Raw genomic sequence first — 14768 nt, 5'->3', positions numbered from 1 at the left:
TATAGGTTTATCTTGTGAAGTTTTAGAGCTAATTAGGTTTTAAGTATCCTAATTCGCCCCCTCCTCTTAGGACGTCATTGATTCTTTCAGTTGGTATTAGAGCCTCGTGCTCTTGATAGGCTTAACATTCTAGAGTTGTGACGTCCGGGGTTGAGATGGATACCCATAGTGCTCCACTTTTCAATGGCATAAATTTCTCCCGTTGAAAAATTATAATATCTTGTTATTTGCAAGCCAAGGTTCTAAAAATTTAGAAAGTCACTGAGGAAGGGATGAGGCAACGCATCACTAATAAGGAGAGGCAATTAGATGCATTAACGAAGAGTATTTACATACATGTTATCTACCTTTGTGCATTTATCTTCCTAGAGTAGTTTGCTAGGATTGGATATAGGTTGCAAAACTCTTTTGAGCGTTAAAGTAGACACACTAGATAAATCTAGAACATATTTAGATAGAATTTTATATAAGTTTATCTTGTGAAGTTTTTAGAGCCAATTAGGTTTTAAGTGTCCTAATTCACCTATCCTAGGACGTCACTGATCCTTTCAACTTCTTTAAATGTGAAACATGGAACACATTATGCACATCGGACATTTCGATAGGATATGCTAACTTATAAGCTAGTGCTCCAATGTTGCCGTGTATCTCACAAGGTCCCACATATCTCGGCGCCAGCTTTCCATAAACTTGAAATCTTCGGGTGCCTCTTATTGGGGATACATTGAGATAGACGTAATCCCCAACTTCGAAGGTCAAGTTTCTCCTTCAGTTATCGACATAACCTTTTTGTCTACTGTGAGCTACTCTCATATTCTCTCTGATCTTAGTAACTTGTTCTTTTGTTTCCTTTATTATTGCACGTCCAAAAAGCGAATGCTCTCCTACTTCCGACCATAGTAGAGATGTTCTACATTTTCGTCCATACAATGCCTCAAAAGGCGACATTTTCAGACTAACTTGGAAACTATTATTGTAAGAGAACTTTGTAAATGATAGACTTTTCTCCCAGTCTTTTCGTAGGTGATCACACAAGCTATCAGAAGATCTTCTAGGATTTGGTTCACTCTTTTAGTCTGTCAATCAGTCTGTAGGTGATAAGCAGAACTAAAATCTAGTTTAGTTCCCAAGGCAGTATGTAGGTTTTTTCCAAAATCTTGATGTGAACTGAGATCCTCAATCGGAGATGATCCTGCTAGGAACTCCATGCAGCCTCAAAATATTGTCAATATACAAGTCTGGCAATTTGTTCCTGATCTGGTACACATAACCGATCCTTGTACCACACAGTTCCTTATGGATCTATTCTGAACTCTGGTGCCTTATTTAATCTGAGATTTTTCTTGACTTCCAAAATGTCTTCATCTTCTGACTGGACCTCACAAATTTTATCCTTCAGTGTGAGATGCACCACTAGAGTGTGAACTTGTTCTTGTGTTATATGCAGATTCAATCGTTGCATTTCTGTAAATAGTTTTGGCATTATTTAATGGACATGTAGGTTATTGCAGTAAGCTTTTCTACTCAGGGCGTCAGCCACAACATTAGCCTTACCTGGGTGATACTGGAGACTTAGATTGAAATATTTTATCAATTCCAACTATCTTCGTTGCCTCAGATTCAATTCTGATTAAGTGAAAATATATTTAAGGCTCCTGTGATCCCTATAAATCTCACACTTATTCCCTAGAAGATAGTGTCTTCATATCTTAAGTTCATGTACCATTGTTGCTAACTCTAAGTTATTGGTTGGATAATTCTGTTCATGCTGCTTCAGTTGTCTAGATGCATAAGCCACAACTTTGCTATCTTGCATTAGTACACAGCCTAAACCCTTATGAGACGCATCATAATAGACCATGAAGTCCTTCTAGATATCTGACAACTTTAGCACTAGGGAGGTAGTCAGTCTCCTCTTGAGTTCTTGGAAACTCTTCTCACGGGCTTCATTCAATTCAAACTTGGTGTCTTTATGAAGGAGCTTGATCATTGGCCTAGCCAATTTTGAAAATCTCTCAATAAACTTGTGGTAATAACCTGCCAATCTAATGAAGCTTCTGATTTTCAAGATATTGATTGGTTGAATCTAGTCAATTATTACTTCAACTTTTGAAGGGTCCATTGATACTCCCTTTGTTGTTAGAACATGTCCAAGAAATACCACTTCTTGAAGCTAAACTCGCACTTGCTGAATTTGGCGTAGAGCTGATGCCTTTCCATAGCCACTCTCAGATGTTGTTTGTACTCTTCAGCACTCTTTGAGTAGATGAGAATATCATCAATGAACACTATCACAAGCCTGTCTATTTCTTTCATGAACATCTTATTTATCAGATTCATGAAGTATGTTGGGGATATATATCAGTCCAAATGATATGACTGTGAACCCATACAATCCATACCTTGTTACAAAAGGTGGTCTTCTGGATATAACTCTTCCTGATCTTTAACTGGTAGTATCCTGACCCAAAATCTATCTTTGAGAAATACTTGGCTTCTCTTAACTGATCGAACAGATCATCGATCTTGGGTAGTAGGTACTTGTTCTTGATAGTCATTTCATTCAAGGAACGTTAATCAACACATATCTTTTGACTTCCATCTTTCTTCTCTACAAACAGAATTGGTGATCCCCATGGTGAAGAACTAGGCTTGATGAAACTGCTTGCTTGTAATTCTTTGATCTGCTACTTTACTAACTACAGCTCATTAACTACCATTCTATAGGGTCTCTTGGCAATAAGAGCTATTCCGGGTAAGAGATCAATAATGAACTCTATGTTACGGTCTGATAACATATCAGGTAATTCATCTAGGAATACATCTGGATATTCACATATAACTGGCACATCTTCTATTGCCTGAGCATATAAGTTACATACCATTGGGTTAGATTTGAGTCCTTTAGACTCAAACTCTATCTTGATTTCTTTGAGATTGACTAGGGTAACCTTTCTACTGGCACAAGCTATATTGCTCTCGTGCTCAGTTAACTAATTTATTCCCAGGATGACATCTATTCCATTGGAATTTAGAATAATTAGGTTTACCAGGAACTCTACCCTACTTAAACGGAGTTTAAGCCAGGGACATCCTAGGTGACACCAGATATTTCTCGTAGGGGATTGAATAAGCTTAGGATTCTTAATAATCACAGATAGCAACTTATGAAGCGCAACAAACTTTGAAGAAACAAATGAATGTGAAGCTCCGGAATCAAATAAGATTGTTGCAAGGGTTGAGTTGATGGAGAACTCACCGAGTATTACTTCCGGTGCTTCCTGGGCTTCCTACGCATTAATGTGGTTCACGCAACCTCACCCATAGTTTCGTACTTGTCCGGCTGACTAGTTCCCTCCTCATCCTACTCCTGTTGCTGAGGCTCTGGGGGTGGAACGAGTTGGAGCATTGTTCCTGTTGGCATTGGGGTAATCTTTCATGTAGTGGCTTAGCTGATAGTAGATGTAGCATGTTCTCTGCGTATTTGCTAGAGTTGGGGTGCTGCTCTTTTGGGACTACCCTGCGTTGGAATTGAGGGGTGTTGATGCTGCTGTGAGAGATGTGGATCTCAGAGTCTGATATTGCATAGTATGTTGTTGCTGGTAGTAGGACTTCTAGCGTTGGTTCTATCTTGGCCCTTGGAACCTATTGCCCTGCTGTCTCTAGTCAGAGAACTTTCTTTTCCTTTTTGCCTCTATGGGTGCACATGCCTATTCTAAAAGGATGGTCTTGTTCATCAGGGTATTGAAGTTAGTGTAGATGATAGGTACAAGTTGGACATATAAACTGCGTTGTAGTCCTTTCTTGAAGCGATCCTATTTCTTTTTGTCGGTTGATACATCTTCCGGTGCATAGTGGGATAGACAGATGAACTTTCCGATGTATTGGTTTACTGTCATTGATCTTTGCTTCAGGCTACAAAATTCGTCAGCCTTCATTTCTATGGTCCCTTCCAGTACATGATATTTCTGGAACTGCTCGCAGAATTCCTCTAGCTAGTTGATGAGCTCATACACTTAATTGGATAGTGAAAAAGAAGAAGAGGCACTCAAGATATTTGTAAGTTTCTTAATTGAAGATTAAGGAAATTATTAATGCTAGGAGATTAGTTATTGTGCATCTATCTATCTATTTAGCTTAGATTAGGTTAAATGAGGTCTTTGGCTTATTACTCTTGATTATTGGCATACCCTAGATGATTTAGTGGTGTTTGATCTTAGCAAGCTTCATGGTGATGATGTATTGAAGCCCCAAGATGCTGATGTATCGGTTTGGAGTACACCAATATGAGTGAAGAATGACTATCACTAGAGAGTGTCGGGAAAAAAAATGAGCTTTTCTTGTTCCTCTCTTTAAATTTGAGCATTACCATCTAGCATTTAATTTGTGCAATTTACATTCCACATTTATATTTGCAGAAATTTCATGCTAGACTAGGAACAGAGCTATGATGCAAAACTTTGTGCGTTGGATAGACTCACTAGAAACCTAGAGCACATATATAGGTTAAGATTGTTTTGATTCTTTGCTCTTAGTTTATAATTATTGAAAAGTTTTTTGAACCCAATTCACCCTACTCTAGAGCATCTTGATCCTTTCAGCAACGACAGGATGTAGCTCGTAGCGGTGGTGGCCGTCAGACATATCGGTACACATGCTTTCTTCACACAGCGGACCAAAGCACACAAGCTGCATGTCGAGCTCTGACGAAAAGGAGAACCTCCATCGCACGCCGCCTCTGCTTATTGCCATGTGCCCTCCTTTGCCTCCCGTTCTCATCCCTGCCCTGCCTCTGGTTCGATCGGTCGTCCAAGAGGAGGGATCATACCTCACCGTTAGCTGGACTAGACCTCACCATTGTTGGGGGAGATGAACAGAAGAGAGAAGAGGGATAAGTGCGAGGAGAACGAGAAGTATAATGAAGGGCATTTCAGTCATGTTACTACCCTCTTCATTTCTCCTTCTATTTTTTATTATTTTAGTTTGTGAAAGGTGGGGGCAACGACAACTTCTATTGCTCGAAGCAAGGGTAATATTGCAAATTGAAAAAGATTAGGATAAATCCTAAATTAGGGGCACATGCACAATTATCCTATAAAAAAAACCTAGCACAGCTATCAACTCAAAGGTTTCGATGGAGACATTTTGTTATTAATTTAGATTTTTTTAGGGTTTTCTTCGCTTTAGATTCTTCGGTGCAAAATATGGATACTTCACTGATTTATCCATGAGCAATTATTATTAATGAAAATCAGGCGATTTTGCTGAATTTTTTCAACACCCTCGGTTCTCCAATTCCCAGATTCTCTATATTTATATTTTCTTTCCATCTTCTTTCAATTCCTTCTCTTTTCTTTTCGTTATCTGACTTTTTTCTTTCTTTCCTCCTCCTCGCCTCTTCCTCTTCTCCCAATCTCCGACAGTTCCCAAATTTCCCATCCCCATCCCCAAACCCAAACCCCAACACACCCGAGACGAAACGGAGGAAAAAAAAAAGTTCGCACGCGACGACGCGAGAGAGGAGAAGGGAAGGAAAGCTGCGGACGAAAGCGAGAGAAATCGCCATCCCCTCCAAACCCTAGCCACCCCCACCCTCCTCCTCCAGATCCCGCTGCCGCCCGCCCTGCCTCGATGTGACCCTGCCCTAGGGTTTGCGACGGTGCGGTGCGGTGGTGTGGGGGTGAGGGTATTCGCTGGGAGGATTCGTGACTCGGAGGGGTTGGAGGTGGCGTCGTCGCGCGCGCACATGAAGGACCCGGCGCACCGAACGAAGGTGGTGCTCCGGCGGCTGCCGCCGGCGATCGCGCAGCAGACCGTGTTGGACCAGGTCGACGCGCGCTTCGCCGGGCGGTACGACTGGGCGTGCTTCCGCCCCGGCAATGCCAGGTCCGCGCTTCCTCCATCCCCGTGCGTGTGAAGTTCGTGTGGGTGGGTGGGAGTCGGGCGGTAGTTAGGGCTTGGGGTATTAACTGTTTAACCTATGAATTGTGGCAGGCGACTAACTTTTCGAGGCGTTTCCCTTACACTCCGTTTGCTAGTTTATCTGGTAGTTTTGTTACCAGCAATTGTAATTTTGAATTGTTGATCCTTATAATAGGGAGGTAGAGCTGTGACCAATTAGTTACTGAGTTGTGGAATTGTTGTTCTCTCTAGTGTGGTACCTTTTACAATTTGTCCCACACGAACATATTTTTACTGATGCATTGCATGCTCGGTCAGTCAGAAAGAAGTAATTTGGTTGGGTAGTATTGCTTTGTGTTCTTGGTTAGGATGGATTAAGTAATTCGGTTGGGTAGTATTGCTTTGTGTTCTTGGTTAGGATGGATTAAGTAATTCGGTTGGGTAGTATTGCTTTGTGTTCTTGGTTAGGATGGATTAAGTAATTTGGTTGGGTAGTATTGCTTTGTGTTCTTGGTTAGGATGGATTAATTTGAATGACTCACAATTTATATATCTTTATTTGACTCACCTATCCAGTGGTCCTGCTATTTTGATGTGACTGCTTAGTTCTTCTATTGATCACACTTGCATTGCATCTACCTGTTTTATGTAGTGCTTTATGAAGCATGCTTCCTTTTTTTTCTTCTAAAGGGAACATAGCTCAGTAGAATTTTTCTACCTGATCATGTATTTGAGCTTTTTTTATTCCGGATATAGCAATTTAGCTGTTTAGGCAAATTTTGTTGTACTTAACTGTGGAAACTCAATGATATTGACATTCTTCTTTGTCACTTTTTTGTTTATCCAGCCAAAAGAATCACAGGTATTCTCGACTGTACCTTAATTTCAAGTGCCCGGAAGACGTTTTTGAGTTTGCTGAGTTCTTCAATGGGCATGTATTCGTGAATGAAAAAGGTAAGTTTCTTCATCTTGTTACCCAATATGTTTCTCTTGTTCCATTCCTCTTATGTAATGCATGTTCAGGATGCAAAACTTATATTCATACGATCATATGATGTCAATTTGATCAGTTTCAAGCAACAATTGTAAGTTTTATTTACGAGACCATAAATAATAGTTCATTAGTGAGACAATCTTTTTCTTCTTTCCTATATTTGGTGATTTAAGTTTAGCACTACATGATAGGATCTTTGCATCAACCATGTTACTGTGTGACATCACAAATGGCGTTAAATTTTGATGGAGCATTTACACAGCCTTTAAACTAAAGTTGGTTGCTGTTGAGTAGACTAGTGATAGTTATTTCAGATGAGCAATGTCTATTGGACCTGATGGTGTATGGAAATCCATTTTCTGTTTACTTGATGAGCATAAAAGAATGGATCCAAGGGGAAGACACTAGTAAAAAATCAATACGAAGGCACTAGTTTGAGATTGAAAAAAAAGTACTACGCAGTTACCTTGTTTAGTGCTTTTCGAAATTTAGAAGTGCCACTATGGAAACTTTACCCCGAATTTCTCTAGGTAATTAAATTAGGCACCTGTTTTCACTTGCACAAGCTGACATATAAAATACCTGATACAATAAAAAAACAGTATGGTTTACTTTCTTGACAACTGCTTATGTTACTGCTTATGATGTTTTGCAATATCTCAAAACAGAAAATTTATGGTCAAATGTTGCATTTTGGAACTATGCGTTTTTGTGCTGAAGGAAGTATAACTAGAAGTTACCATTTGCTACTTTACTATCTCTTGTACACTATGTACTATCATAAATTTCGTGGATGCTTATTTTGAACATGATGCCACAATTGAGGTTCGAGTTAAACTATTTTCTTATTTTTATATTCTAATTCCATTATGTTTAGTTTGATCCTGAGCATGGATGCTTAAATAAAAAATTAGATTGGATGTACTTAAATAAGGTAGCAACACTATGCTATACATTAACAATGATAGTGTATCATGGTATTCTTGTCCTGGGACTTACATGTTGGTCCAACTTGGGTCAGAGTCAGAGCCTCAGAGGTGTTTGATGCAAGCAAGCACTGCATATCTTGGTGTGATAACATTTCTGGTTGTTTATTACAGTATTGCGCTGAAACAGAAATTAACTACTTACCATAATAAACGTGCGAAGCCCCTTTTTGCAACAAAAGAGCATATGCTTGCAGCTTTTTTTTTTTTTTTGAGCTTGCACCTATGATCTGCTTTTTGTATGTTGTGTCATGCATGTTTCCCCTTGTTCTCTATCAGGTGCTCAATTTAAAGCTCTTGTGGAATATGCACCATCGCAACAGGTTCCTAAGTCAAATGTTAAGAAGGATGGCCGTGAAGGAACTATAATGAAAGGTCCTAGATCATCACACTATCTAATTTTTTGTCCAATAGTACCATACCGTCATATTTATCATTATTCTAACTCAGCTAATGGTTTTCTCTGGAATAACTAGATCCGGAATACTTGGAGTTTCTTGAGCTTATTTCAAAACCTACTGAGCATCTGCCAAGTGCTGAAATTCAGCTTGAAAGGAAAGAAGCTGAAAGGACAGGTAAACTATGCCATCAACACTATCTATGATTAATATATCTGTTCAAATATTGCAAGCATAAAATGGGGTTCTGTAATATTACATGTTTATTTTTGGCAGCTGCTGGAAAGGAGGCACCTGTTATGACACCTCTTATGATTTATGTTCGTCAGCAAAGGGTGGCTAAGAGTATGGCTCAGGTACATTATTAGTTCCTTAATTGATAACATAGTACTGTATTCTTCTTAATCAACAATTAACTTGGTAGCATTTTCATACATTGCAGAGATCTGGAAGTAGACTTAGCAGAAAAGTTGCAGGTGTTGCAACAAGCAGTTCCAGACCTTCTAAAAGGTCTTCTGAGAAGCGCAGGTCCTCCACATCAACGGTAATTTGCTTGGTGGAGAACTTTCTAAACTTTTCTATGGGCAAAAGAAATAGGGTATATTTAGTTCATATATATGTTTCCTTGTCTTATCCCTGCCTGACTTTTCTGAAAATAATCTTCCTATTCTCTGTTTATACTTAGATTTCACATAATGGGGATACTTATGGATTGTCATGTTGGAGATATTCTTACCTTCGGTTTAATTTCCTTTTTACGTGTACTGTACTAACCATCACCATGTTTCTTATAATTCATCAGATGTTCTATAATATTGACCTATGGTTATGGTCTGCCATACAAACATACCATAGTTATGCTCTATCCAGTTCCATTTTCTCTGGCTCTGGTGCCTCTGAATAGTGTGCTCCAATATGTCTATATATTCTAAACAACATCAAAATTGTTTAAATTTCTGGTCATGATTGTTTCTTATCTTCTATTTTCAACTCTTATGGACGTTTGTTTGACATGATATTCAATCGAGGCACTAGCAAGCTCAGTTTGTTTAATTTAAGTTTTGGATCATTTGTGTTGTGATGTTTTGTAGCAAGCCTTACTGATTTGCTGGAAGCGCTGCCTTGTGTCCCATAATTTGTTCTTCTGATAATGAGTACCTGCCAAAAACCAAGAAAACAACAGATGTTACCTTCCTTTTATTCTGTGAAATAAATTATGACCTGAAAGTTATTAATTTTGCTGCTTTGCTGTGATTGCCAGCAGTATGTTGTACGTGACAGTGCTAAGGAGAAACCGACTTACATCTTAATGCCAAAGAGAGAGGAGCATAAACAGAGGGAAAAAGTTATTGCTGAAACTTCAGGTGGTACACTGCTACCGAATCAAGAAACTGTTAATCATTGTACTTTTGTTTCAACTGTTCCTATCAACAGTACTTTTTTATGTTAGCGGGTATTACTAAGTGGTTTTTCTACTATTACCTACCCTTGCCTCTATGTGCTGTTAAAATGTTGTATCAACTAATGTATGGACAATGGTACCTACCTGTGAGACACATTACTGTAAATTTCACCCGGCCTACATAATAGGGGAATAGTAGTCCACGTTCCAAGTTTGTAAGAACTGTTAAGACATTGTTGACATTGTTGCGCTGCGCTGCACAGTGGAAACTATGTAGATCTATATGTGAGCCTTGACCATTTTGAATGTTTAGCTGCTAGTTAATGTTTTACAAAAATGATGAAATAAGCATGTTTTTTCAGAGCCACCAACAAACCTGGATTGAGTTTTTCTTCCTTATTCGGTTCGATCGCTGCTGTGTGACAGTAGATCAAGTGAGGAGATCACGCTATTGCTACCGCCGATGCTAGCAGTCCAATTATGGGAATGATAACTGTCCTTCGTATTGGATGGCATCAGCTACTTTTACTACTGTTACGCTACTTTTCCAACTATAAATAAAGATATATTATGTATCACATTTTTATTGTTTTTTTCGCATGGAGGCCTGTTTCCTTTCGAGAATGGGAAACTAATTTGTTCTTGTCTTGTCCAGTTAATATCCACTCTTCCAAATTATCAGCTTACGACATGCTATGAGTGGTGCAATTTTTTATGTTAATCGTATTGCTTCGTTTTGTTTTTCCTCTTAGATGCGACAATTGGGGGAACATCCGGATCTGCTCAGGTTGCTGAGGCTAAAAGGGACAGAATTGTCCTTTTGAAAGGAAGAGCAAGGGTTGATTCTAATGTAAGCGAGCACATGCCACAGATTTTGCAGTTTTGTTAGCTTGGACCTATGTTGTTTGATTAACTTTTGCTACAGACATCTGACAGCGCAACCCAGCAGCAGTTATTGACCCCTGTGAAGAATGCACCACCGTCAAGTTCTAGACAAGACCAGCGACTTGAGGCCAGTGGCAGAATTGTTAAGACTAAACTTTCAAACAAGGAAGTGCGCAATGCAAATACTTCTCAACATGAGCAGGAAGGTCACATGTTTAACACTGAAAAGGATAGGCGGCCACCACGGGGTCTAAACTCGCGTTCCATAGTGAAAGATCAGATAGTCGAAAATTCTGAGAGAAGCCATTTTGACGAGAAGGCTAATCATCTCCATGGCTCTGTACCCACTGGTGAGAAGATTGAAAGGCATGCCAGAAATAGAGATAGGCCAGACCGGGGTGTATGGGCCCCTCGCAGCTATGACAAATCTGCATCTGGAGGTGGTTTGCATACCTCATCATCTGAGTTCGCACTAATGCAGTCAAATTCTGGTGATAATTTCTCTCAGCAAATAGATGGTACGTATCTTGCTGAAGTGATTTTGTTGCTGGTGATTCTCAAGTTACTTTATTAACTGTATGACTTAATGATGCAGGTCATGGAGAGAGAAAAACAGACACAAGGAATCATGGTGGTGTTCACGGTGGTCCTGTAGAAAATGGTTTGTTTATTATTTGGTTTGTGACTAGTGATTACAAAATAAGCTGCATTAATGTTTTCTTGATCAGTTTGTGCACTATGGTTCATGGTGGCACTTTTCAATTCACAGGACATAGGCATGCTAACCGTCGTGGTCCTCCGCGTGGACTGAAGGAAACGGAAATCACTACTAGCACATCTGATGGAAAGGCTTCAAAGAGGGGCACTGCCAGCTATGGTGCTCATGAGGTGTGATCATTATGTATTTCTTATTTTCCCGTGGCTCATTGCAAAGGCATGATTTTAACCTTTTCATTCGAACTTCTAATACCATAAACGGCATGTGCAGAGACAAGTATGGGTTCAAAAGTCAAGTACGGGCTCGTGAGTCATTGATGGTATGGTATGCTACTCTATAGTTTATTCAATGCCTTTGAGCTCTTGTTCGTATCACTATAGCACTTACGTGATCCTTGTCAGCACCATCTGTTGTACATCTCTGCTATATAATATTCTTTAGGGAGTTCTGTTCATGAATGTTTACCAAAAAAGGTCTTAGCAAATCTAGAAACTTAACACCAGTTTCACACTAATTTATCAACTTTTTTGCAGATACACTCATCAATTTGGATTTTGCAGCTCATTCTTCTTTATTAGCTGTTGATCCTGTGAAGTATATTAACAAAATGCACATCAATCAAATGCTGCCATGAAGTGCAATCTCAGATTTGTCAATCAAAGTCTCAGCTAAAGCTGAAAATGGAGCTTGATTTGATTCACAGAAATAGTGAACATAACCCGACCTGTAGGTAGCTCTCAATCACTATGGGTGAGATTTGATTTGTGTGCCTAAGGTTGCTATTCCTGGAGCAATGAATGGAGACTAAGTTGGCATCAGTACCTCGTGACAGTGGTCACATATTTCCAAGACCCCTGGATGCTATACACAACCTCGACAATTCATCAGAGATGGATGTAAATATCTCTAGAGAAAGAAGAGGTCTGGTTCTGATTGCTGTTTACAGGTTAGAGGTGCCGTGTATTTACAAAGAGAGATAAGAGTTATCAGACCACCCGGTTTGCTAAATAAAGGTGAATTTAGTTAGTAGATTATGATACCCCTGTGTTCAGCTGCTGCAATCGTGGTTCGCCGCAACAGAAAGTTACCCTAGAGGGCAAAGTGACATCTCATCTTAGCTTTATGTTTCCGACTAAATGGGATGTGAGATTGTTTTGACTTCTGGTGTGTGTTTTGCTTTGGGGGAGTGGGGAGGTTCATGATGTTAAGAATGACATGCATGTACAGCATCAAAGGTGCTTGCTCTTTTAAATCTTAAGTGATGTTGCCTTGCGTTGATGGTTGACGGACGGTATCTATCCCCTTGTGCTTTCCGTGTTAGAAAAAAAAACATTTTAATTCAGTGTGGTGGTCTTCTAGGTGCCAAATCTAAGCATTGATGCTAGATTTCTGTCAAGTCAGCTTTATGCTGCATCGAAGAACTACTTGAAGGTATCATGTAAATAGTAATGGCGCGTCGTTTGGTTGGCAAAATTGAGTCATGATTTGAGCCAAGTTGGTACTTAAAGTTGTAGTTATAAGATCATCTTCAACCATATTCCTTTCATTTCGTTCCTTTCCCGATTCCCTTCCTCGTTCTCATTCTCTTTATTTCCTCTCATCTCCAATAGTTTTCCCTCGAGGGGAATCGTGAAGGGAATGGAGAGAGAATCCCGTCCTGAAGGGAATGACCCTGGGAATCCCGTCGTGATGGGAACCGTGAAGGGAAACCGTTGGAGCGCTGAAGGGAACGAAAATTTCATCGTGAAGGGATTCTGGCCCCTGAAGGGAAACCGTTGGAGATGGTTTAAGCAACACAAGAAGGCGGTCAAAATTGACACAGCCTGTCGAAACATAGAGGCTCAAATCTACCGTACCTGTGAACCAATTTTAAAACCATGTCGATTAATCATAAAAACATCTTTCTTACTTAAAAATTCACCAATAGGTCTATTGTCAGCTTTTCTTCTGCCACCCTTGATCCGTCTATGCTTCATTTTTCCCTCTGCATATGCCTAGTTTATTATGGCGCGCCTGCTCGGTTCGTGTGTCGCATCTCCTGGCTATCGTTACCTCCTTTCCTTCCACATGCCTCTGAGATCTCCTGCCTCCTATCTGCTTGCCCCACCTGCCTCCATTTTCACCTGCTGCCTCATCTGTTCCTCCCTTCCAAGTCCTAGCGATGGCACCCTCGCTTGCATCTGGCGCCCCCTCTAGGTTCCAGCCTTCGGAGAAGGACCTCTTCCTCGCGACAGAATCCGGCGACGCTGCCTCGTTCACCTCCCTTGCCCCCCACCGACCTTGTCGCGGCCCTCTTCCTTCGCAACGAGGACGACCGCTCCCCGCTTCATGTTGTCGCCGCTATTGGCCACCACCAGGCAAAGAGGTCTTCTGCTGTCTAAAATCGAATATGTTGGGTGTCTGGGTTTAGAGTTTTGACGTTTTTGCGATACTGTGGTGGGTTTAGGTGGTGCTCGCGCTTGCAGAGGCTGGTCGTGACGCCGCGGCCATCGTCATGAACGCGAAGGACGAGGAGGGGTGGGCGTCGATCCACTCTACGGCGAGCATCGACAACGCCCAAATCATTGACATCTTGCTTGAGCGAGGTACGAGATCATACCTTTGCATCTAAGCGAACGCGCTCTTTTTGTGCAGCAAATTTCTGTTAGGGGAAATTAGTATATGATGAGTTGATATCTTTTTATGACATTGTTTGTATGAGCAATTTCTTGTGTGAATTTCGTGCTGAATCCAACCTCGTTTTCTCTATGCATTGCTTGTGTGAATTTCGTGTTGGAGAATTTAGACTAGATCCCTCAAGTTCTTTAACCTTATAAAGTTGCTGCCTTTAGTTGCGATTGGATTGTTGATTTGTTGTGGAGTTATGGACTTACAAGTTAGAACTCGATTCTATAATTGCAGCTAGGCTGTTTCGTTCGCTAATTCAGATATGTAGGGAAGATACAAAATTGAGCGTATTTTCTATTTCTTATGTTATCAATACATTCTGTATCAATTATGTACTACTTGCCTAAAATTTAATGTAATCTAAATACTGGCAAAGATGGCTTGGATAACCCTCTGTGAGACCATTAGCTTATAATTATATCCTTACCTTCTTATGTCTGTCCATACACTCAACTTTTAGCTCTTCCTGTGGTTTCTTTTGTTGCGCTCTGTCAGTCACATTGTATGGTTGAGACATAGTGCTGGTTGTGACGATCCGGTAATCTTGGCAGTTTACATTTGGGGTTCTGATATGAGACGCATGCTATGGTATATTTGGTATCATGGATTAACAAGGGCATATTATAAGGTTTAGGTTAGAGTTGAGTTATGTGTACAGTCTTGTGAATGTTATGAAACTTTAACAGAAATGAACTGTACAAACTTGGATCCATTTCTAATTGCTACTATTTGGTCATTTCTGAGGAGAATTTAGAGTACCTGTCAGGTTTATCATCTTATTCCTTTTGGATTTCTTCTATTTGAACATACATTCCTG

The 14768-nt window shown here is 40.2% G+C and overlaps 1 protein-coding gene and 1 pseudogene across 3 annotated transcripts; both read left to right on the top strand.

Moving 5' to 3' along the window:
* The first annotated feature begins 5370 nt into the window (after window positions 1–5370).
* On the top strand, window positions 5371–12569 carry LOC133924268 (regulator of nonsense transcripts UPF3-like). 3 transcript variants are annotated; one of them, XM_062369731.1, is made up of 13 exons: window positions 5371–5886; window positions 6749–6855; window positions 8161–8256; window positions 8358–8456; window positions 8556–8635; window positions 8722–8823; window positions 9541–9643; window positions 10434–10531; window positions 10607–11084; window positions 11162–11227; window positions 11336–11454; window positions 11555–11603; window positions 11818–12569. In XM_062369731.1, the coding sequence occupies exons 1-12, from the start codon at window positions 5747–5749 to the stop codon at window positions 11591–11593; spliced, it is 1527 nt and encodes a 508-aa protein (XP_062225715.1). In that variant the 5' UTR covers window positions 5371–5746; the 3' UTR covers window positions 11594–11603; window positions 11818–12569. The 3 variants fall into 3 exon arrangements, with proteins under 3 accessions (XP_062225715.1, XP_062225714.1, XP_062225713.1); XM_062369730.1 differs by having other exon boundaries at window positions 5596–5886; window positions 9544–9643; XM_062369729.1 differs by having other exon boundaries at window positions 5596–5886; window positions 11555–11608.
* An 876-nt stretch (window positions 12570–13445) lies between these two features.
* On the top strand, window positions 13446–13895 carry LOC133925499 (uncharacterized; annotated as a pseudogene).
* The last annotated feature ends 873 nt before the right edge of the window (window positions 13896–14768 follow it).

The sequence above is a fragment of the Phragmites australis genome, chromosome 7 (assembly GCF_958298935.1).
Source record: "Phragmites australis chromosome 7, lpPhrAust1.1, whole genome shotgun sequence".
Lineage (NCBI taxonomy): Eukaryota > Viridiplantae > Streptophyta > Magnoliopsida > Poales > Poaceae > Phragmites > Phragmites australis.
This window is presented reverse-complemented; position numbering and strand designations above follow the sequence as displayed.

Bases quoted from the DNA above. Each gene is read 5' to 3' on its own strand.
- LOC133924268 (XM_062369731.1), top strand. From the start codon at position 5,747: ATGAAGGACCCGGCGCACCGAACGAAGGTGGTGCTCCGGCGGCTGCCG. The intron at 11,085-11,161 runs GTACGTATCTTG...TTAATGATGCAG, and splicing joins TTTCTCTCAGCAAATAGATG to GTCATGGAGAGAGAAAAACA. The intron at 11,455-11,554 runs GTGTGATCATTA...CGGCATGTGCAG, and splicing joins CCAGCTATGGTGCTCATGAG to AGACAAGTATGGGTTCAAAA.